At 52.3% G+C, this 22,533-nt stretch overlaps 10 protein-coding genes across 10 annotated transcripts; 6 read left to right on the top strand and 4 right to left on the bottom strand.

Moving 5' to 3' along the window:
• Nucleotides 1-573: 573 nt before the first annotated feature.
• Nucleotides 574-1,939, bottom strand: J4E92_009462 (uncharacterized protein; the record flags this gene model as incomplete). The annotated part of the gene is made up of 2 exons (XM_051500808.1): nt 574-1,205; nt 1,255-1,939. The coding sequence occupies 2 exons, from the start codon at nt 1,937-1,939 to the stop codon at nt 574-576; spliced, it is 1,317 nt and encodes a 438-aa protein (XP_051348959.1).
• A 620-nt stretch (nt 1,940-2,559) lies between these two features.
• On the top strand, nt 2,560-3,300 carry J4E92_009461 (uncharacterized protein; the record flags this gene model as incomplete). Its single annotated transcript, XM_051500807.1, has 4 exons — nt 2,560-2,574; nt 2,707-2,818; nt 2,868-3,005; nt 3,056-3,300. 4 exons carry the CDS (start codon nt 2,560-2,562, stop codon nt 3,298-3,300), a joined length of 510 nt encoding a protein of 169 aa, XP_051348958.1.
• Nucleotides 3,301-3,861: 561 nt separating this feature from the next.
• J4E92_009460 (uncharacterized protein) lies at nt 3,862-4,604 on the top strand (the record flags this gene model as incomplete). The annotated part of the gene is made up of 2 exons (XM_051500806.1): nt 3,862-4,249; nt 4,570-4,604. 2 exons carry the CDS (start codon nt 3,862-3,864, stop codon nt 4,602-4,604), a joined length of 423 nt encoding a protein of 140 aa, XP_051348957.1.
• A 26-nt stretch (nt 4,605-4,630) lies between these two features.
• Nucleotides 4,631-8,397, top strand: J4E92_009459 (uncharacterized protein; the record flags this gene model as incomplete). Its single annotated transcript, XM_051500805.1, has 2 exons — nt 4,631-4,634; nt 4,658-8,397. 2 exons carry the CDS (start codon nt 4,631-4,633, stop codon nt 8,395-8,397), a joined length of 3,744 nt encoding a protein of 1,247 aa, XP_051348956.1.
• Nucleotides 8,398-9,097: 700 nt separating this feature from the next.
• J4E92_009458 (uncharacterized protein) lies at nt 9,098-10,192 on the bottom strand (the record flags this gene model as incomplete). The annotated part of the gene is made up of 1 exon (XM_051500804.1): nt 9,098-10,192. One exon carries the CDS (start codon nt 10,190-10,192, stop codon nt 9,098-9,100), a length of 1,095 nt encoding a protein of 364 aa, XP_051348955.1.
• Nucleotides 10,193-10,483: 291 nt separating this feature from the next.
• Nucleotides 10,484-12,168, top strand: J4E92_009457 (uncharacterized protein; the record flags this gene model as incomplete). Its single annotated transcript, XM_051500803.1, has 2 exons — nt 10,484-10,970; nt 11,030-12,168. 2 exons carry the CDS (start codon nt 10,484-10,486, stop codon nt 12,166-12,168), a joined length of 1,626 nt encoding a protein of 541 aa, XP_051348954.1.
• Nucleotides 12,169-13,789: 1,621 nt separating this feature from the next.
• On the top strand, nt 13,790-15,181 carry J4E92_009456 (uncharacterized protein; the record flags this gene model as incomplete). Its single annotated transcript, XM_051500802.1, has 4 exons — nt 13,790-14,061; nt 14,113-14,214; nt 14,264-14,959; nt 15,016-15,181. The coding sequence occupies 4 exons, from the start codon at nt 13,790-13,792 to the stop codon at nt 15,179-15,181; spliced, it is 1,236 nt and encodes a 411-aa protein (XP_051348953.1).
• A 675-nt stretch (nt 15,182-15,856) lies between these two features.
• On the top strand, nt 15,857-16,755 carry J4E92_009455 (uncharacterized protein; the record flags this gene model as incomplete). Its single annotated transcript, XM_051500801.1, has 2 exons — nt 15,857-16,150; nt 16,204-16,755. 2 exons carry the CDS (start codon nt 15,857-15,859, stop codon nt 16,753-16,755), a joined length of 846 nt encoding a protein of 281 aa, XP_051348952.1.
• A 1,236-nt stretch (nt 16,756-17,991) lies between these two features.
• Nucleotides 17,992-18,595, bottom strand: RPS25 (40S ribosomal protein S25; the record flags this gene model as incomplete). The annotated part of the gene is made up of 4 exons (XM_051500800.1): nt 17,992-18,017; nt 18,110-18,319; nt 18,476-18,530; nt 18,593-18,595. 4 exons carry the CDS (start codon nt 18,593-18,595, stop codon nt 17,992-17,994), a joined length of 294 nt encoding a protein of 97 aa, XP_051348951.1.
• Nucleotides 18,596-20,016: 1,421 nt separating this feature from the next.
• J4E92_009453 (uncharacterized protein) lies at nt 20,017-22,354 on the bottom strand (the record flags this gene model as incomplete). Its single annotated transcript, XM_051500799.1, has 4 exons — nt 20,017-20,064; nt 20,119-20,468; nt 20,517-21,351; nt 21,557-22,354. The coding sequence occupies 4 exons, from the start codon at nt 22,352-22,354 to the stop codon at nt 20,017-20,019; spliced, it is 2,031 nt and encodes a 676-aa protein (XP_051348950.1).
• Nucleotides 22,355-22,533: the final 179 nt, after the last annotated feature.

The following is a 22,533-nucleotide window of genomic DNA, read 5'->3' as shown; positions in this document are numbered from 1 at the left end:
AACATGGAGGAATGTGGAGAGGTTAAGAACACGCACGGGACGTTTGCAATGAGACAGAGTGGTTTCATGATGCAGCGTATATTGCGAGTGATAGGGCGCGGCTGTGTAGTATGTGAAAGTTATCAGTGTGTGTATATCATAGGACAAGCGAAAGAGGAAGAAACAACTCGAACTCAATAAAGTATCAGTAGAGATACCTGCTCATATGATCTGTTGGAGTGAAAGACAGTATCGGTGAGACACTATCAGTAAAGCAGCTAAGGCTGATTGGCACCAACGATCGAAACAGCGCAACGTGAAAAGCCGTCGCTAACGAGCGAAGGTTGTAGTATTTTGAATGGGAACTCAAATTCGATGTAATCCAACCGTCCAGCAAACGCCGTCCCAGAATCGTACAGTCCGTGAATGAATGACGACAAGATACAGGCCGTATTTCAGAAATAGCAGGAGAATATGCACCAGTGATGCAATGCAGCGGATGTGATAGAACCATCCGGAAGTTATACACCCGAGACTATACATTACCTGCTGCAACAGCATGATGTTTGTTTACACATAAAAAAAAAGTACAGATTAATGTGAGCTTTCCAACCCCAGAACATTGGCTCTCCTGCCGTGCAGGTTTTGATTGACCTTGTTCGTCAAATCTTTGAAATTTGTGCCAGCCGTTGATGAGATGCTGCTAGCCTTCTTGCGCGAGATGCGAGGTGTCGATGCGCCTTGTGGCACTACACCCTCGTCCTGTGTCAGGCCCGAGGCTGCCGCGGTCGACATGGGTACTGCAGTAGCTTCGTTCTCTTTTTCTTGGTCGACCTTCTGCTGTGCTGTAAGACGAGCACGCTCATATTTGGCAGTCACATCGCCTTTGTACATTGTCCCGCCAAGTCGGTCGAGGTATACGAAGAAAGGTTGCGAAAAGTTGGTCTTGATACCCCAGCTCTGGTGATGAATGTCGTGGTAAGCGGCATTGTTGGGGAAGATCCAGTGGATAGGGTCGTAGGGGAATGCGTAACCGCCGTGATCAAGCACTGTCTTGATGGTAGAGCCAGTGAAGAACCACATCGACTGTCGCATTGTCATGCCGGTAAGCAGATAGCTCAAGCCAGCACCCAGGGTATCGAGCGCGAACCCTTCGATCGGGTGGTTGTACAGAGCGCCGTAGGCATATGGCACATAGAGACGGTGATGCCGCGAATGGAACGTTACTGCGTGGGTTAACAAAAGTCGAAGAGCATGACACGGGTTGGAACTTACCATATAACCATCTGTTCAGGTGCATGGCACGGTGCAGCATGTACTCCCACGCGTCCATGATGACTATGGCAGCACTGAACTGGATGGCAGGTATGGCATACCAGTACGCAAAGCTAGCCACGGCCATCTCCCAAGAAGCAAAGGCGGGGACGAGAGTCTGCTCGCCCGCAACTGTCGCTGTCTGCAGCAGCGCGGGGTATTTGCCTCCGATGACAACGGAAGAAAGTATCGGCTGTGAGGTAGCGACCTTGGAAGCCAGCGCGATCGGGTTGACACCTACCGCAGACAAGACGTAAGGAACCGCGCGCTGGGCAAGTCTGAGCTTCTGCGCGTACCAAGCCACATCGTACTCGGCTTTGCCGGTTGTCGGCGCCTCGTCGATTAAAGAAAGGCTGAAGGATGCGAGAATCTGAATGACTTGCTGGAGTATGACGTCGCGCAGCACTTCGTAGCGTGAAACATGGTTGCGCTTCAGAACCTCTGCTGGCGTGTGCAGCCGATACTGCGGGAAGAAGTCGTACACGTCAATGACGTGGAAAACCAGGGAGACAACCCAGTATCCGACGACAGGCAGTGCGGCTTGTATGAATGCATCGGAGACCCACGACGTGAGAGGCTGAAGGGGCTCGAGGGTGTATTCGGGAAGCGGCGGGAGGTCGTAGGACGTGATGTTTGCGCTCGCCATGATGCGGCAGCGGTGCGCTAGGAGAGCGGATTATCGATTACAACTGTATGTATGCGAGACTGAGGAGTTGCGCAGCGCAGCCGGCGAAGACGTCGAAGGTGCAGCGTGCTCGAGGCGAGATCGCGGTGCTGGGCCAGCTATGGGGTGACAAAGACGGAGCCGGAAGCCGCGGACCAAGGAAATTAGGGAGAAGGCGCGATGCGACGGACGAGTGATGTCGGTATTCGGGCTGGAGGGCGGATGGCGCGCAATTGACCAGTCGAGCTCAGAAAGGAGAGGCTGAGGTGGGCGGAGCGAGGGTTGGGTGAAAGTCGTGTGAGAGTGGTGCAGCAGCGTGCCTGTGACAGCACCAAGGCATGACGGGGGTTTACGATATACGCGCGCATCATGACATTTCGCCGCCGGGCGCCCGGGCGGGCCTAGTCGCTCAGCCACTTCCACTTCCACCCCTTGCGGTTAGCGCGCTTTTCACACCCAATTTTCGACCCCACCAATTTCTCCTTCACGCCTACAGGCCAGCGCTTCTTTTCCGCTCCAGTCTTCAACCCCTCGCCTGCCCGCCCCGACCAACCTACACTCTTTCTACACATCCCCAGACCCTACTTCCCTCTACCGCCAACATGATCATTTTCAAGGTACGTTGTGCCTGCGCTGGGTCGCTCTTACCTGCGCCCTACCCCGCCTTCCCTGCTGCACTTGATGCTGCTTTGCGCATGCAAAGAGCCTCTTGTCTTCTCCACTAGTCGCGTGGTACTGACTTCTTCCAGGACATCATCACCGGTGACGAGATCATCTCCGACTCCTACAACCTCAAGGAGATCGACGGCGTCGCCTACGAGGCCGACTGCACCAAGATCACTGTCGGAGGAGAATCATTCGGTGGGTACTGCCAAACGAGATGAGGATCTGGCAGGCTAACGACGTGTAGACACCGGTGCCAATGCTTCCGCCGAGGAGCAAGAGGAGGGAGCCGACGACCAGAAGGAGACCAAGATCGACGTCGTCTACTCTTTCCGCCTGAACGAGACCGGCTTCGACAAGAAGGGCTACCTCACATACCTCAAGGGTAAGAACGCTAGGGCAAAATCCTCCAGACCCAGGACTAACGATAGACAGGTTACATGAAGTCAGTCAAGGAGGCCCTCAAGAACAAGGGCGCCGACGAGGCTACAATCAAGGACTTTGAGAGCAAGGCCTCCGGTTTCGCCAAGAAGATCATCGGCAACTTCAAGGACTACGAGTTCTACACTGGCGAGTCCATGAACCCCGACGGTATGATCGTCCTCCTCAACTACCGCGAGGACGGTGTCACACCCTACGTTACCGTCTGGAAGCACGGTCTCGAGGAGATGAAGGTCTAAGTCCAAGAGGACTTGGCTATGGGAAAGACGAGGCTTGGTTCACGGTTCATTGAATTCACGATTACCTATTGCATGTTTGGGAAATATCCGCCATAGTGCGAAAAGCGGAATGGCACAAATCTAGACGATCTTAAGGAGCCGTACACGATACAGCATATTATTCTCTACCCATGCTACAACCTGCCCTCTAACACCTGTGATGGGGCTTGGTGGAGGCGACTATAAATGGTGAAATGTCGAGTATCAAGCAAGTCTCGCGGCGATGTCAGAATCAGTATCGGACCATATCCAGGGCTGGCACTTGAAATTTCGCCTAACTCAGCTTGGTGAAACATCTCATCGCGTGACCACGCGATACCGCGTATGTGCACAGACCATAGGTTTCATCACCTAGCAACAGCAGCCTCAGGCACACATTTAGCAATCCTCAGCCTTCCGCGACTCACCCCGCTATATCATTACGTCCTGAACCTATTCATTCTTCTTTTTTGTCGCCGCGATCCTGCCAATCTTACTGTCGCATGAAGTCCAAGGTACGAAGGAACATTGTTGCCCCGCGTCATGACGGGTAACGGTGGTCCCGCCGTTTCGCTACCGGCAACTCCGCGCCACCGCTCTGGAGCAGCCCTCAACGAGCTGATTTGCTCGCTGGAAAGACAGTGGAACATCGGTCTTAGGCTTCGTGGTAATGGATGGTCACCAAACAAAGCCATCCCGAGCGATGCGGCCGACAAGGTCAATGCGCTTATCCAATTCCTCTTCTACAGCGCACCGACGGCGCTCGAAGAGGCGATTGAACAATTCAAGGGAGACGCCCCTAGTTTGACGCGTGAGGAGCGCTTGGAAAAGCTTCGTGAGATTCTGTCCCGTGTTAAAAAGGGTGAATTGGAGTCGAAGGGCAGGACGCCGAGGAATGAGCCGCCTAAAGTGCGGGCGACACCCTTTAGTGGTAAGTACAAACTTGCTTTTTAAGTTTCCTTCAGAATTAGCGCGTACATTTCTTCCATGACGGTAGACTATATCGGTGCATGATGGGGAACCCATATATCTTGCGGACTCTGTGATAGAGATGGTCCACGTTATGCCTTCCTCGAATTGTAATTGCTTCGTGGGTCGGACTGTCAGCATGAAGCAATTCCGTCATCATGTCAGCTACCATTCTTGATGCATATCAACGAATGCATATTGTTTGCGTAAATAGTAAATTAGTCAGACTGTAGCTCATCGGGACTGGACTGGGAGAATGTCTTTGCAATAGCTAATACAAAGACAGGGGCCAAGCCTACCTCGCAAGTAACAACTAGCTTGCATGATGTTCAGCACGACGAACATGAGTCTTGTGCTACTGCTGATCCAGGATCACCCACAGACGTTGACACCGACGATGAGACGGATCAAGAATACGAAACACCGCGATCACCGTCCCGGTCGCCGTCACCATCACCCTCTCCATCCACTAGGTTAGGACAGACGCTCTTTCAGGCAAGTAACCATGCCTCTTTACATGTCTCTAAGAAACGGCCATCTGAAAGCTCCAACCATTCCGAGAACTCGCAGAAATTGACCAAAACCTCGAAAGGGAAACAGGCTGTCAAATCCTTCAACACTTCGCCGATTCCACCACCGCAATTTGACTTCAAGAAGCCAACACTCGATATGGCTCGGTCTTTCCAACCCGTAAATTCCGTTTCATCTTCGGTCAACACCTCCTTCAACAACACCACATTCTCCTCCCAAGAGACAGCAAATACAACAAACACTTCATTCACCTCGTACGATGGCGCCATCGAGTTACAGGAGAATAGGTTCTCTAGGCCCCAATTGAAAAGGACGAGTTCGACTACAATCGGTTCTCTGGATGATGTGGAGCTTGACCAGGCTATGTTGTATCCCGGGAGCGAAGTGCGTGAGAAAGATATACAGCAAGACCTGAACGAACACTTTACTCAAGGGAGTAGCGGTCAGAACAGATCTACTTATGGCTCTGTTGATGAGACTGGTCTTCTTGAAGCATCTTTCGAGGTTGAAGAGAAGCAGACCGACCCGCGAGTAATCCCACATGACAAGATGGAAAGTTCCAGACCACCCGCCGTTGTTGACAATCGCCATGGGCAATTCCGTGCATCATCGACGCCACGGTTTCGATCTAACGGAGTTCCAAACGGTCAAGAGAAATCGCCGGCTGCTGTGCAATCTCCCTCGAAGATACCACACGAGATTCGCGATCTACCTACCCAAAATCTCTTCGTGGACGCGCTCCCACCAGGGCTAGAACATATCCCATACCATATCTTGTTCATCTGCGAACGTCTAGCGATAGACCACTCAATCTCAATCTTGGACCTGGTAAGCGGTATGGATATCGCTACTGTATCCTCCGATGCAGAGGCGTTTTGGTCTTTCATTGACGAACATCGGAAAATACCGCGTATGAAGCTGCGGGAGTCAAACCGTCTCTGGCAAGCTGCGAAACGCGACTTTGATGGGTTCACTTTCAGAGGACACATCAATCTCAGCCCCAAACGCACTGGCCCGATTCTAAACCTTACATTGTTACCAGTACAATCGGATCGATCATGCCGACTAGAGCGAATGTTTGGCTCCGACCGATTTCTCTACTTATACACGCCAGTCTTCGACTTCTCCGAAACAAATCGTTTCACGGGTGAGCGGCTTCAACAAATTTGCAATCAATTTCAAGCGTGGCTACTCACAGAACACCACTTCTTGAACCGCAAGTGGAGAGTCTTCCATGTTGAAGATGTGAAGAAGCCCAAGACCGCTCGACCCAAGGACATGGTCTATGACAAAAGGATCGTGCTGTTCGCCACCGAAGGATGTGGAATTGAGCAACCCTATTCAGTGGGTCAAATGCTCGATCGATTCCTACCATTCCACATCAACAGACACCAAAGCTTTTGCAAAGCCTTCGCTCGTATTGAACTGGGGCTTTCTCGAACCACCTCTACGTTGTGCTTTGAGACGTCACAAATCATCCACGTGGATGACGACTTGGCCACAAACGATCCGGAGGACACTATGTACAATGACTCGGACTTAGAGTGGCAGGCGATTCCGGATGGCTCGGTCATGAACGATGGATGCTCAGTTATCTCCGTTGGCGCTGCATTAGCCATATGGCAGCTATACAAGAAAACAACCGGGATGAAGGGACCTTTGCCCAGTACATTCCAGGGACGCATTGGCGGAGCCAAGGGACTTTGGATGATTAGCGCGGAATCCTACACCAAAGATCCGGAGCATCTCAAGCACTGGATCAAGATCAACAGGAGTCAGTGGAAGTTTCATCCACCCGCCGACGATTTAATGCATCATCATCGAACGTTTGAGGTCTCCAACTTCAGTTCTCCGCCTTCACAGTCGGAATTGCATATATTGTATATACCCATTCTGGCCGATCGAGGCGTGAAGAAAGAGGTTATTGCTAGTCTCATGGAAGAGCGACTCGAAAGCGAACGCGAGAAGCTGCTACATTTACTACCAGATCCAGTCAAGGTCTACGAATGGGTTCACCAGAACGGTACGAAGACTCAGGCTGAACCTGACTGGCAAGCTGCACTGCCGGTATCCTTAGAGGAAAAGTTGAAGTTCTTGCTCGAGACGGGCTTCGTACCTACCAAGTTTCCCTACCTTGCCAGAAGTCTCGAACGCTTTATCCAGACAAAGCATGTCTTCCAGGAATCCAAGCTACGTGTGCCTCTCGCAAAGTCCGCGTACTTTTATGGAATAGCAGATCCTTTTGGAGTCTTAGAACCAGGAGAGATTCAAGTACAGTTCTCCTCCTCATTTGTCGACGAGGATACCGATGAAAAGTACCTCTGCCTTAGGGACATGGAAGCTCTCGTCACTCGTCAGCCTGCCTGTCGCCGCTCGGATATCCAAAAAGTCCGCACGGTCATACGACCTGAACTGTCGCATCTGGTCGACGTAGTGATCTTTCCTTGCAAAGGCCGGTTCCCACTAGCTGGGAAGCTACAAGGAGGCGATTACGATGGTGATATGTTTTGGACTTGTTGGGAACCTAAACTTGTGCGCCCTTTTCGGAACGCTCCAGCGCCAATGACTACACCCAAGCCTGCGAAATACGGCATAGAGACACGGACTGAGAAGCTCGAAGATATCATGAACACCAGCGAACCTGAACAGGTGGACAACTTCCTCAGTAAAGCTTTCGAGTTTCGTAACAACTCCTCGCTGCTTGGTCTAGTCACCACTTTCGCAGAGAAACAAGCATACACCGAAAACCGCATTCATTCTCAGATACTTGAACGACTGTACGATATGCATGATTTGCTAGTCGATGCGTCTAAACAGGGCTACGTATTTACGCAGACGAAGTTTGATAAGTATGTAGCCAACTTGAAACCAAGACAGCCGCGATATAAGGAAGAGATGAAAAAGTGCGCCAGCAAGGGGGACTCAGCAGGTGTTGAGAAAATCCGTAAAGCAGATCGGCGAGTTCGATCTAACCATATAGTCGATTACCTCTACTTCGACATCGTAAGAGCACACAACATCGAGACAATGAGTCGAGTCAGGTCCATTCTCTCGGAAGCTATTGAGCTAGACGACGCGCTTTTGTATCCAATTGATCACCTCGCCAAGAAGGGATCGGAGACTATTAAGCAAGAAATCCTCTCTCTGACAAGAAAGCTGGACGACGTCAATTGTACTTGGAATTCCGGCTGGCATGGTGATGTGAGCACGACGGAGCGGCTAAACGCTGTTGTAAACAACTGCTACCAGAAGTTCCAGGCTATACAGCCCGAATACCCGGACGACACTGATATCCGGCCTCTGCTTGATGATTACCTTACGCCCGGTTCATGCATGTGGGACACCATCAAGGCATCAGCATTATATGCACAGTTCAAGAGGCCGGAGAAATCCAGTTTCGTTCTGAAAATGGCAGGACGAGAGCTTGCGAGTCTCAAGGCAAACAGCTCTGAGAAATCCAGAGCTATAGTCTCGTGTATACGCATGAACATGAAGCCGAAACCAATCAAGGCACAGGTTCAGTACGAAGAGGAAGAAGAAGACGACTTTCAGACCGCGCTCGAGGAGCTCACCTTGTAGTTACCTCCAGGTCGTACGGAAACGGTGTTCATCTTACGACGCTTTCACGTATCGGCCACCTCTCACTTTGGCACCATACACACATTATTCGCGCAGGATCATTACAGTTATTTGGGTGTTCAGGAGCGCTTATACAATCATTTCGACAGGGTCTTGATCTTTCCACCAGTGTTCGATCCACTGTATTTACTCATTGGGTACTCGAAACATCATTGCACCATCCATGGTTGCCGTTGCAATACCATGTACAAATCAACGTCTCTGGAGTCAGTCCAGGAGTCTCACTGAGCCATTCATAGCCACATCTTTTTAGATGGTGGCACAAACGTAGTATTAGGAGGACGAGGACGAAGAAGGAAGGAAAATGAAGACATTCCGGTTGAGAGTCTGAAGAGATGTATAGAGGGGGTTAGAAGATGGAAGTGGAGGTATAATTCGGGGTCTGCTCCATGTCACTCATTTGTCTCTCTTCCAATGATCGTAGCTCCAAGCCAGTTCATTGTGATTTCGCTCCTTGCTCACAATTCGTTGCTTTTTATACTCTTCTACTCGATCGTCATATGCATAGCTCTAAATGATATAGACCTACACGTGATGAATATGCAGAAGCGCACGCATCAACCAGTGCTTGTCGCTTTGAGCAATAATTGGGTATCTTTAAAAACATCCACGACTCTCCAGTACATCTTTAGCACACGGCTCACCCCATCGTAGGAGCAGCTGCTGCAGCCTTGATCTTCAGATTCCTCCTCTCTTCTTCTCTCCGCGCTTCCACACCAGCCAAAAACTCCATACGACCCAGATAGGCTTCCTTGGTCTTTCCATGTGTATCCAATTCCTCTGCGATGCCCTCTTTGTCCACGAAGCCTGTCCAGTCCATGCGCGATTTGTCCACGACATTGAGCTTCTGCGCCTTCTCGACCTTCTTCGCGACCGATATGTCTGTTTCTGGCGGAATTTCCTGCTCGCGTTGTAGATCGGCAGCGGCGGTACGGGGCCAGGAAAGTTGGTGTTCGGGTGCGAGGGCGCGGACGTAGCCTGTAGGGTTGGGGTCGAATCGGGATGGACGGCGCAGGGGGCGACGGATCTTGGGTCCACTAGACTCGGAGGGATCTTTGGGGGACTCTGTTGTGGGTATTGTCGCTGCGGACGCATCGAGTGTCGTCCACCCATCTTTGAGGTATTTGTCGAGCTGCGAGCGTGGAACTTGCTTCTCCTCGGTCGTGTCCTGCCCAGCGAAGGTGAAGACTTTCTTGATCGTGAGCTGTTCTTCCTCTTCCGCTGATACTGGGATGTTGGCTACGGGTACGTGATTTTGTTGTGCAGCTGATTCATGTGATGCTGTGGAATCCAAAGGCTTCAGAGGCGCTGCTGTCATTTGGGCCCATAGCGCATCGACATCTACAGTTGCGCCCTCGGTCCTTGCAAGCGGTCTCCGTTCTTTTCCCTCAATCCTCCGTTGCGCCCGTGTTTTGACAAGTCCACCCTCCCCGCCTTCATCATCTGATATGATCAGCTCGTCTGCATCATCGTTGCCGCCTTTCTTCCCCTTCTTCTTCGCTCGCTTCTTCCGCGCAGCTTGTATTGTCACTTCGTCTCCAGAATCAAGGTCTTCATCGGCAGGTGCTTTCCGCTTGCCCTTGCGCTGTGTGGGTTCTATCGTGACATGGTCTTCGTCTTCGGAACTGGATGCCTCTTCGGGAGGCGCGGCTTCGGGGTTGAAGTCCTCATCGGACGACTCGTGGTACTTCTCGTCGACGTTCTCGAGGTCTTCGTCGCCATAAGTGTGTGGCATGGTAAAGTGGGTATTGAGTCGGAGGCCTGGGATCGCGTCGCGCAAGCCAAAACGAAGATGCGCCAGATCGACGGCCAAGGCCAATGGGGTCTAGCGTGGCGCAAGGGCGAGCTCCAGACATCTGGAAGTTCATACGTCAGTGACGTGGGCGGGGAGGCAGGCGCGTTCCAGATCAAAACAAGCGAGGCATGCCTCCAGCTGGGCTGGCTTGCTTCTGTCTCCTAACCTCACCGTTGCTGTCGCGTAATGCGCGTTTGACTCTATCACTGATCGCATCACCCAGCCAACATCATGGCGCCAGTCGATACAGTCGCATCTACGCGGAGTAACTCACTCCCCATCGCCATCTTCGGGGGCCAAGTGCTCCTCGTTACAGTACTCACAGCTCGTGTACTTCTCACTACTCGACGCGCCGCCAAATCTCAGCCACCATCAACGCGCACGCGCTCACAAGACTCGGCTCGCCGCCGCCATGCCGTCACCTTCTCCGTCATTGCGCTTCTCTCACTACTCTCCGTCGGTAGCTTTGCCTTCCTCTGGCGCGCCATCTCCTACGTGCGATGGGCTGGAGAGAATACACATGACATTCCAGGTAGCCTCTGGAGTGGCTGGTATGGCACTGGCGAGGAAGGGAGATGGTATCTAGCCGACTGGATCGCGGACATCGATCTCGTGCGCGAGTTTGACAAAGTTGGAATAATGAAACCGGAGGGGTTTCTGTATACTAGCCAGTATTTCGTTGGACTGATCGCGAGCTCCATATTCATGGGCGCTGAAGGTATGTGCAATGCGATCGACGCAGATTCTCCAAGTCCCTCACTGACTGGTCATCTTTAGGCCGCAGGCGCAATCTTTCCAACACAACCATTGCGTCGTTCGTACTACTGAGCTCTATTGGAAGCTTAGGGTACTCTTTGAGCTTGTTCTTCATCACCATCTTGTATACGCCTTTGACCATACACCACGATGATACCCCGTTACACGACGCGCTGTTCACACCATATGCTTTCGTATACGACACTGGCATCGTTGCGTCGCTCATTACTCTGAATCTCTTTCCACAACTAGTCTCCGAGTTCGGCGACAAGAGCATGATGCGACTCGGATACCTGGCCATGCCACTTGCCTTTGCATTTGCGCCACAGTTGGTTCCCTACGCACTGGGTCATCAGCATACGTCTAAAGCAGCGGCTCATAGATCATACGTCAAAGTCTTCCACGCGCTATCAATTGCCTCTATCCTCGTATACTGGCGTGTGTGGACTACTCTGGTGTACGTCAACAGACCTGCCCAGCGCTCCCACGTTTGGGATCTCTTCGCGAATTCTATTGCCAAGAGCGATTCGGCGAATGCAAACAGGCTTCTCGCAAGTATCAGCAACGCGGGCCAAGCTCTCAAGCACATCAGCATGCACCCGGCTATCAGTGTCACCAGCCTCGACGTCCTCTTTGCTGCCATCAGCTTGCTGACGTGGACTTTCACGCGCGATCTAGATGTGCATGCGATCCTAGAAAGCAGCATACTTTCTTTTCTCGTTCCCACCCATGAGAAACACGTCACATTCAAGCAAGACCTGGCAAGAGTGATGGAGCATGCGAGCGAGCCCTCGTCCCCAATAGAGCCTCTTACGCCGAGGAAGCCTGGGCGCCCGGCAAAGAAGGCTGACGTAAATGGTACATCCACTTCCGCATCCACGAGTGCGTCTCTCAGACGCAGCACACGAGGGAAAGCGCGCACTTCAGATGTGGATTCTGACGCAGGCTCATTTGCTGGTGACCCTGATGCTACATACCAACCAACAGAGCAGACCAAGCGCGCTATACAGGGAATGGAGTCAGACGGCTCCGCGCCTGAGGGCGATCTAGTTCACGCGGGAGAGTCGACTGCACTAGCTATGTTTCTTGTCTTCTTCGGTGGACTGGGTCAATTAGCTGCGGGTACGCTGGGTGCCGAGGTGACAGGACCGCGAGACTGAGGCGGTTGAGTGTATTGTACTTCAGATCGCCCGAGTAACGAACGGGAATTATTTTCTTATTGGAAACCTGAAGAGTACGCAATCTATGAGCTGTTTAGGGTAGGCGTACAGGGCCTTTGGTGTACGGGAACAAGGATGGATGGGAATAGCGGCTTTGGCTTTTGATTTTGGATACCCCGGGTGCGCCGGAGCGTCGGGTCGTTTTGATATTGCTTTTTTGGAATACAGTGTTTGCAGGGATATAATGTACATTTTGCGCAAAGTCATCAAGTTGACGAGCAGAGTGACGATAACGCGCATGTTGACATGTCCTACTGACTGGACTCCTACACGTGTGCGACGTCCATCTGACAGTAAAGGGGCACACAGCGCTGTATCAATGACGTTCGGAAATAGTCTCTGCTACGCTGTGTAACCTTGCTGCCGCGGATAACAAATCCTTGTCCACCATGCGGCGTTGATATCGTCAGCTTGACTCAGGTAAGGTTGGGCTGACGGAGGTTGACTTCGGCACAACACTAATCGGGTAACTGTCCCAAGCCACAAAATACCAAGACGTTCGCTCTTCATCGAAGTTGGGCTGGTGTTGGAGAGCTGGGACGAGGACAGAATGGTGGTGCCTGAAGATCTTCCCTTGTTACCGTAAGCGAACGTGGCCTGCACGCGACCAACCGCCTCCTCACAATGACACTCTCCGTCTTCTACGACGGTTCCAGATGCTTCAGCGTCGTGCCACTGCAGCTATTTATCAGCAGCACTGACTTGTCTCCGACCCGGCCTCGAAACGTGTTACAGTGACGCTCTGGTGCCCGACGACTGGGCGCGCGCGGAGAGCCATCCTTGCCGACCCGGCTTCTTCGGCTGCTGGCTGCCAACAGAGAGTGGTTGCGAGCAGTGAAATTGCAGGGCGGGCATCCTGTCAGAGGGCAATCCAAGCATTCCTGGAAGAGTTGTAGTACTCCCGAGCGTTTGGCTGAAGGCGTGATTCGGGTTGGGCGTCGGCTCATCAGCAAGGACAGCGGTTCTGGGGCAGTGGCAGGCTCGGGCCTAAAGACTATCACCACCGTGCGCAACGCAAAGACGCTACACTACCACTGAACAACCATGGAGGTAAGCCCAGATTCCTTCTTTTACTCCTTTGCTTTCCCCACGTGTATCGTCGTCTTCCCTATCTAGCTAGATTACTGGCAAAGCCCCGGCGGTTGCGTCGCGACTTCCTCAGCCCTATGTACGTCTGCACCATGGCCTGAGCTCCCTGGGTGCCTTCCGCTCGGTGTCGACTGCCTTGCGCGCATCACCGACTGTTGTTGTAGAACATCACGGGGGCTCCTGATTGACTCGTCGCTTCTCTGCCACCTCTCCTTTGCATGTACCGCCCGTCCTCGTGGCCTCTCCCTGCTGGTCTCGTACCACACGTTGTCGCAGCGTGCCTGTCACTTCCCCACGAGAGTAGCACGCTTCACTGCGCAGATGCCTGCCAGCTGAAGGGCGATAGGAAGGGCCGGCTCTCTGTTTTCTGTCTTTTCTCGGCGCGGCGCTTTCTTCACCCACGATACCCAATTTTCTCTTAGTTCTGCGACTTCTGCTCTTAGCGATATACACTGTACCACTAAGCACCACCATGGAGAGCCGCTTTCTTTCACACCGCCCTTCAGCAACCTTCGATGCTTCTCGCGACATTGTTCGAGACGATGGCGCTGAGGAGAGGCGGACATCCGCTAGCTCATCTTTACTCAGACCAAGTGCTCAATTGACCATGGACCGTTTTCTGCAGGATCTATCAAACGCAGAGCAGCCACCTGTTGACTTTGCGCCGCAGTATCACACTGGTCGCGTCCCCAATAGCAAGGCGGGAGATGGCAAGCCGCGATTGCTGCTCATGGGCCAGAGAAGGTGAGATCCGTCAAGGTCAGCGTGTTGAGCGCGCTAACCATCCATCTGCAGGAGCGGCAAGTCTTCGATATCAAGTGTCGTCTTTCACAAGCTGCCGCCAAGTGAGACGCTGTACCTCGAAACGACGTACAGGATAAAGAAAGAGTCCATGCAGTACGTTAATCACCAAGTGTACGCATACATGGCTGACTAATAACGCTAGCTCGTTCATGGACTTTCAAGTCTGGGATCTGCCAGGTCATCTGGACTACTTCGATCCAGCTTTCGATACCGACAACATCTTCGAGGAGATTGGAGCTCTGATATGGGTTATCGATGCCCAAGATGAGTATCTCGATGCAATTGCGCGACTGAACATGACCATCCTCAACCTTCAGCAATCATACCCCAACATCAACGTGGAAGTCTTCGTGCACAAGGTCGACGGTCTTTCAGATGACTTCCGCGGTGACACTTTCCGCGACATCATTCAGCGCGTGCAAGACGAACTATCGGATCACGGCTATGAGCAGGCGCCCATATCTTTCTACCAGACTTCCATCTACGACCATTCCATCTTTGAAGCCTTTAGCAAGGTGATCCAGAAGCTCATCCCACAGCTTCCCACCCTCGAAGCGCTGCTCAACAACTTGTGTGGTGCCTGTAACATCGAGAAAGCCTACCTCTTCGACATCATGAGCAAGATCTACATCGCAACAGATACAAGCCCGACCGATATTGGCAGCTATGAGATATGCTCCGACTACATTGATGTAGTCATCGATGTTAGTGAGATCTATGGCTGGGATCGACCCGATGAGGGCGAGGATGAGAGTGAGACTGGTAACAACGATGCCGAGAGTCTAATCACCATGGAGAAGAAGAACAGCAGAGATCTCTACTTGCGGGAGATTAACAAGTAAGCAGACTACCTGCATGGTTATGGAATCGTGAGTGTACTAACGATGGACACAGGTATCTCGCTCTAGTATGTATCATGGGCCAGGATAATCCAGCGGAAAAGAAAGCCATCATCGACTACAACGTCGGCGTCTTCCAAGCAGGACTCAAAAAGGTCTTCCCCAAGAGCGACAGAGAAGCGCAAGTCGAGATCCGCGATATTCACGACGGCGCTGAATGAGTGATTGAGGTGATGCTCATTAAATGAGGAAAGACCACTGAACGATTTCGTACTCTAAGAAGCGGGAAACGCCACGATCCCTACATCATGCAAATCACACAACTAGTGGAGAGAAGATGGAAGATGGACGTTGTATATACACACACGAAGGGAGGGTTGTATTACTACAAAAGTGAAACATTCGCATGACACCTGCGATATCGTACAGTAGCCAGATTACAGAAATTTGCATATTGACTCTACGAGTTATGCGATTCCAAGTCTTTCATGCCGATCTCATCCATTGCAAGTTGTCCAAAAGTGATAGTCCAGTAGTAGCGTCTTGGCCAAGATCGCCAATGACATCAATCTGAAAGTGGCCAATCATCGGAACCGAGATTGTGGTACTTCCCGACAGCAGCGCCTCGGAACGCGCAGGCGAAAGCAATCTATTCTCCGCATCGCGCATCCGACGGTTCCTGGCTTGCGGACACGTCTCCGAATACTTTCTTCGGTGGCTAGTTAGGGTTGTGCCTCGGTATCTGAGTGACGTTGACGCGGGAGTACCACACTTTGAGCTGCGTAACTGTTGGATGAACAGGTATGAACGTCTCCGAGCAACTCTCGCTATATGTAGACTGACCACGCAAATAAAGCAGTGCATCTGAACGCATTACCGTCACTACCACCGCCATAATGTCCTCATCACAGCGATACCGCCGTGCTGCGAAAGAGGAGCCCACAGACACGACCACGTCTTCTATTCCTCCGACCTCCTCGGGCGCTCAAGAGAAAGCAGAGCTTAAGAAAGCCGTCAAGGAGCAAGCCGCTGCGACGTCAAATGGCTTCTCCGTGCTGGACATACTGCGCATACTAAGTGGCGTCCTCCTATTGAGTTGCGGGCTGAGCTATCTGAGTACAAGTGGAGAAAGTATGACATGGGGATATAATGCATGGTGGACCAGAGCTCGAGAGTGGAAGAGCCTCATGGTAAGTTTCTCTTTCACATTCCAACAAGCTCTCGTAGCTAACATGACACGTAGCAAGGAGAACTCACCCTAACCGATGCTGAATTGGCTCTATATGACGGCAGCGACCCCTCGAAACCGATCTACCTCGCTCTAAACGGTACAATCTACGACGTTTCCATTTCGCCTACGACCTACGGACCCGGCGGCTCATACCACTTTTTCGCGGGCAAAGACGCAGCGCGCGCCTTCCTTACGGGTTGTTTCGCCGAAGACACTGTGCCCGATCTACGCGGCGTAGAGGAAATGTTCATACCCGTTGAGCCCGAAGAGAAAGCCGGTCTGACACAGGAAGAAAGAGAAGTGGAAATGGAAAAGGCGCGGAAGAGGAAACCATTGAGCAAGGGAGAACTGAAGAACAGGCGTGCACAGGAACTCAAGAGCGCTAGAAAACAGATGGTTGCCGGTCTGGAGGGCTGGCATATGTTGTTCCGTGGAGACAAGGGTAAGCCGTATAGGCGGGTAGGCTATGTCAAGAGGGAACCTGGATGGCAGGACAGAATGCCTAAGAGGGGCTTGTGCGAGCAGGCCGAAAAGGGCAGGCCGGTTCGGAAATATGAACAATAGGTCGAGCTTCCCTCGGCATACTGTCCTGGCCTTCCAGGCGTATATCCATTGTATATACGCACAAACTTGATGCCCGCGTCCCCAGCCTTCCTACTGTAAATCTTGTCTAATAACTATTCTCACACTCGAATCTTGTCCTTCACTTGCGCGGCAAGTAAATATAGCTATGCTGCAATAAAGTATGTCCTTCTCAACCGACGCAATTTGTGAGGCATCTGATGGGCCCATGTGGCCAATCTATCCTAACAAAATACCAGTATATCCTTGAGTCACACCGTCGCGTGACTTCTTGCAACTTGAGAGATCGAGCCTTCCATACTACAAGCGAAATGATGTGATCCAAAACGCAGAGCAAGCAGGAAGGGATAGCTATACTATACCTACCAGAGGTTCTGACTTCCACAAGCGTATAAGGAACGAACTTGGCATGCCTGACACTTGATGAGATAGAGTTCTAGTTTTCCAACCAGTCCAGATCAAGAGCCCATTCCTCCGCCTCCGTGTACTCTTACTATTATCTAAGATCGGGACGAAATAGGAAGTGTGTAGTAGGAGAACGTGCCGCCTCAGACAGTATACGGGCCTAAATCAAGGAACCGCGGCATGGATTAAATCCATCTTCACAGACCGATGGTACATGTCCGCAAGTTGATCAATACGTGCTCGCGCTCTGACCGGACATATCCTTGTGAGCAGTCATAGCAAGCACGAGGTGTAAGCAAGACAGAGACCTGTCGTCGGTACGTCTCTAGGGAAAAGAGCAGAGTGCTATGGCAATTTCAAGCTGGAGAGTAAAAGCGGTGGAATTCGCGATTGACATGACGCCAGACATCAGCGCTAGTATGCTTGCAAAAGCCAGAACAAGGGGAGGGGACACGAGGGCTGCAAGTATTGACAAAACCAAGACAAGGACAGTGGTACGAATGAACACTCTGTAGTGTGGACTCAACATTAGCACACGAGCGCTTTCACTAATAGCAAGGTCAAGTTGGGTGGTGGTGTTTCGGAAGTCTTTTCATTCAGTACATAACCGACACCTCCAATGGACCCTAGGTGCTGTACCCGAGCCCGTTCCTCTCATTTCATGTCCGCTATGAAGCATGCATCCCAATGTAGTATGACCCGTTCATTTCATGAAGACGCCGATTGGTAATGGAAAGAGGAATGCCGTTAAAAAGCCGAAAGAGGTATCCGAGATTCGCATTTACGTTCGTTTAATTGTCGGTTGCGTAAGGCTTACTCGGCGGCGCCGACAGCTCGTGCTGCAGTGTGTTAGTGAACGCTCATACAATCTCCAAATATTCCAAGGTTTCGTAACACGTGGATCTTTCGAAATGCATTTGTGGTGACATACTGTAGATGCTGAGCTTGGAGTGTCCGACAACCTTCTTGATCTGACCGTTGGCCTCAAGGTCGTTAAGAGCTTGACGCGCGAGCGAACCGTTGATCTTCAAGCGATCGACGAGAGTGGCAACGGTGATGAGGCGGTAGGACTGGACATCCTTCTGGAGCTTGTCGTTGGTCTGCTTGTCGAGAACGACAGCGTGCTGGGCCTTGTCCTTGACTGCTTATGTGTTAGTGGCAAATCGACTCTGGAGTCATGTTGAAGTGCGCGATGGTGAAACAGGGTTGCGGGAGTATCAATAAGGCTTTCGAGCGTTTCCGACGTGTTCGCGAGGTGTATAATTATGCTGAAGGTGTGCAGTGCTGGATCACGTACCCTTGCCCTTGGACCACTTCTTCTTCTGCTTCTTGCCTCCAGTTGCTGCAGGTGCCTGTCTAACGGTCAGCGCCAACAATCTTCGTTTTCGGAATCTCGACCGCGCATTAGACGTACCATTTTGTCGGTTGTTGTGTGGTTGCTGAGGAGAGACGGTCGAACTCAGGTCAATTTCGACTTGCTCGGGGGCGGAGAAGGTGCGCTTTCTTGGCGCGCTAACCAAGCGAGCTACGTCCCCACGTGATCAATCACTCCACCGTCCGACCTACTCGAGATAATGTCTAAGGCATGTGTGACGCAATTCTTATTTGCTACTCAAGTATGTGCGTCAATTCGTATGAATTTGGGTTTCACGTCCACCACGGAACTCCAGACCACAGACACGTGCAGCACCTGGGCGTTGTTCTCCAGAGATACCTACCATTAACAGCGCCACCCAGGCGCCGCACGCTACGATTCCGATCTTTTTAGCGCTTATAGACCGTTGCCAGGAATCACATGTCGCACATTATGAGGAGGGATCACGCGTTCCCTTAGTCGGCGGACATGCTTCCCAAACGATGCTTTCAATGAATTGGAAGACTAGCGCCTGAACCGCCAATGTATGCAACCAATGCGGCGTGATTATAATGATGTGCTTGAACAGGAAGGTGTGGTTTGCTGAACGGCGACAAGATCATGAAGTGGTCTTGACGACTATCAAGGTGTCGGTGGCGGATAGAAGAGGACAATGTCTGTGTGCGAACTTCTGGGGGGCTTCGGAAATTGTTGTCGAAAACTACCAGAATAGACATGGATGCGCGGGGGTCTGACCGTCAATGCAACGCTGCAGGGCATGAGCATACGAGGTTCGGAGAGATGTGTGCACCAAATTTAGCACGCGGTTGGTTGACCGTGATCACGCATTAGTAGAGTGCAGTGTAGATCAATACATGTTCCACACGGACGCGAAGCCCTGCGCCAGCACGCGGACGAAGTGCATAGGGGAAATCCCATTCGATGTCAACGTACACCATGGAGCAAAGATGCGCCGAAGATTGTTTTCCAATTACAAGCTAATCAGCACAAGTCACTACCAAGGACTCTTGCGCCAGCCAAGTGCGTCCGACTCGCCTTTTCGCATATTGTATCTCTCCGATGTAGACAACGCAGATACCCCTCAACCATGACTGATACTGACTCAAGGAAAGTAATGAGAGACAAAGACACGTCTGACAGTAAAGGAAATGGACGTCAACATACGACTGAACCACTAATAGAGACGATGAGGGCAAGGAAAAGGTTGGCTTCAACTAGAAAGATCTCCCTCCGTCTTTTTTGCAGTCCGATGCCAACAATTACTTCGCCCGCTGAGCCCACACGCGAGCACGCGTTCTTCCTCTACGTGATTGCAAATGCTCGCTAAGATGGAAGAACAGTCCGTAGTAACCAGAACATGGAACAGAGCTGACAACTGGTAAATGCTGATGGCTCCAATCCGCAAGTGCAACGATGAGAGGTATTCGCCAAGACGCCATGTCCAAATGATGGATGCATAATCATTAGAAGAAATGGGTGTGTGGTTTCGAGAGCTCGTGAACTTCCATCTCCTGTTCGAGTGGTTAGCTTCGCTCCGGTAACGATACTCTAGCTGCAGTACATACCATCTTAAAGGAGTTCAGTTCCTCCTTGATCTGTTGCGCAAGCATCGGTGTAAGCCTATTACACGTTGCGATGTCGCCTCTACGATCGTAGTCCTGTGGTGACCATGCATCGTGGAATTGGATACGTGGGCTAAAACTGATGTTTCGAAGACCTCCGTGAGGTGTGGTAGGAAGACTCCTCGTGCTGCCGTTGGGAATACGCGGTGGTTTGCCGAAGTAGTCATCGTTGCGAGCTTGCCCAACCTCTGTTTTTGGCGTAGCAGGGGAGCTAGATCTTGATGAGCCCACATTTGGGACGGCATCGACGGGCTTCAGAACAGGCGAACCTGAATCTGAGTTTGTACCGGTGCCTGATTTTTCGTCAGTAACTGCATATGAGGAATGCGTAGCACACGTACGTTTTAGGATGCCCTTCTTCATCGAGGAAAGAACCTCGGCACGATCGCGATCGGACCCAACGATGCTCTTCCTTGACATAGCCTCGTTGCCCAACGCAGAGGGGTTTACAATCTCTGCGGACCGTCCGGCGTCAATCGAATTGCGCTCCAATCTAGGATAGCCAGTGCCGCCTCCGATCTGCTCGTGAGGGTTTGCGTTGACATTGACCTTTTGTCTCTCAGCCTCGACGGTGACAAGAGACACCTGACCCACGCTGGGTCTAGTGATAGGGCCATCGGCGGCAGGGACTCCAATGACCGACTTTGGCCTGAAGAGGCCCTTGATGGATTTTGTGCCCTTCTTCATCCCATGACCCATCTTGCGGAGCATGACCGATGCAGACGACGCGGCTGACTGTATTGAGAGGTTGTCAGTAGAGCCTATGCCACCCTGTCCTGAGTAGATGCCAGCGCCAATACCTGCCGCCTCTTGCTTTGCGATAATCGCCGCTTGTTCGGCATCCTCGTCGTTCTGGTACTTGTCTTTCCTCAATCTTGCACGCTCTGCCGAGATGTTATTCTCAGCAGAAGCCTTTCGAAGCTCAGCTGCGCTTCCAAAAGAAAAGGCCCTGCGTAGCCGGGACTTCATTCCCTTGTCCTTGTCGTTCACAGCGTTGAGGTGTTGCATCGCTGTGCTAGGTAGTACAGGTGCCTTCGCAGGGCTTGCAGGCTCTGATGGGGAGACCGGGTGCGACAGAGGAGATGGAGCTTGCCGCCTGTTAGGCTCAGGTGCTTTGGAAGGACCGCCTGCTGCTACGGAGGCATAGCTGCGCTGCGTGTTCACCACAGGGCGAGACTGGATTCCTTGTCAGCTTGCGAAAGTCTGGTGAAGTCACTCTACTCACTTGAGACCTTGAAGAGTTGTTAGAGGAAGCACTGCCTGCACTGCCTTGCCGTTCATGACTGTGACTCGAGTCGGGGCGGCTTCCTGCACGATTCGAATTCGAGGGCGTGGTGGTGGAGGCGCTCGGTGTCGTGCTTGAACCAGCTCCTGAGCTAACCTGCAATGATGCCATGGCGGAGGTAACGTTGTTGTCTCCTTCCAGTCCGTTGAAACTGCGTCTTCTATATCGCTTAGCGGGGTCTATACCGCCTGAGCGAATAACTTGCGTATCATCTGCACTGTTCGCTCGGTTGTGCCCTGGCCTGAATGGCTGTGGGCCGTCATTCTGCGTGGGTCCCATCTGGGAGTTTCCTCCTGATGTAGAGCGTTGCGTCGGGGTAGAGGCACCGGTCGGAATGCTGTTGGACGAGTCTGTCCGTCCAGCGCCTCGCCTGTATCGTCCTGGTGAGGGCTTGGCAGGCGTATCGCCTATTGAAAGCGAGAGATCGGGTATGGAGGTGGATAGCGTGATGGAGGGCGCAGCGGAGTCGTAAGGTTTCTTGGTGTCGCGGTCATCTCTGGCAGCTGTGGGTGGCCCAGCCGACGAGCGGTTGGACGAGCCAGAGGTGGAGACTGTGGAATCGGAGGATGAGGAGGGGTGAGAGGGGTGGCCGAGTCGTGTCTGGTTGGCGTGGCTGGGAGGCTGCTGCAGGGTTTGGGGGGCTGGAGTCGAGGCAGACCTGTTGTCCTGGCGCAGCTGGGGCGTGCTGTTGAAGGCATACGGGGCTATGGGTGCGGCGGTCCCCCTGTATCCAGTGCCTCCCGAGTTTCCATTTTGCTGGTTGCGCGGCATCTGCGAGGCCCGCTGTTGTTGTTGGTTGGGGTGGTTGGGCGGGTTTTTGTAGGCATCGGACGGCGAGTAGGGCATTGTAATGGGTCCTGTCGTCTGGATGACTGATGTGAGTACCTGAGCCATCGGAGGCCTGCGAGGTAGCGCTATCAGGAGCTCGACGGGGGTGGGCGAGGACTCGTCGGCGGCAGGAAGCGGCGACCGAGACGGGCAAAGGAAGATCTGTGGAGGGCGGGCGCATTAGCAGGGGGCTCTGAGAGTGCGAAGGCTGCGGGTGGTGGAGCGATGGGCATGGTGGCCGCGGT

Source organism: Alternaria infectoria (assembly GCF_024043175.1).
Source record: "Alternaria infectoria strain BMP 0036 chromosome Unknown scaffold_24, whole genome shotgun sequence".
Taxonomy (NCBI): Eukaryota; Fungi; Ascomycota; class Dothideomycetes; order Pleosporales; family Pleosporaceae; genus Alternaria; species Alternaria infectoria.
The sequence above is the reverse complement of the archived record's forward strand: the minus strand, read 5'-3'. Positions and strand labels throughout refer to the sequence as shown.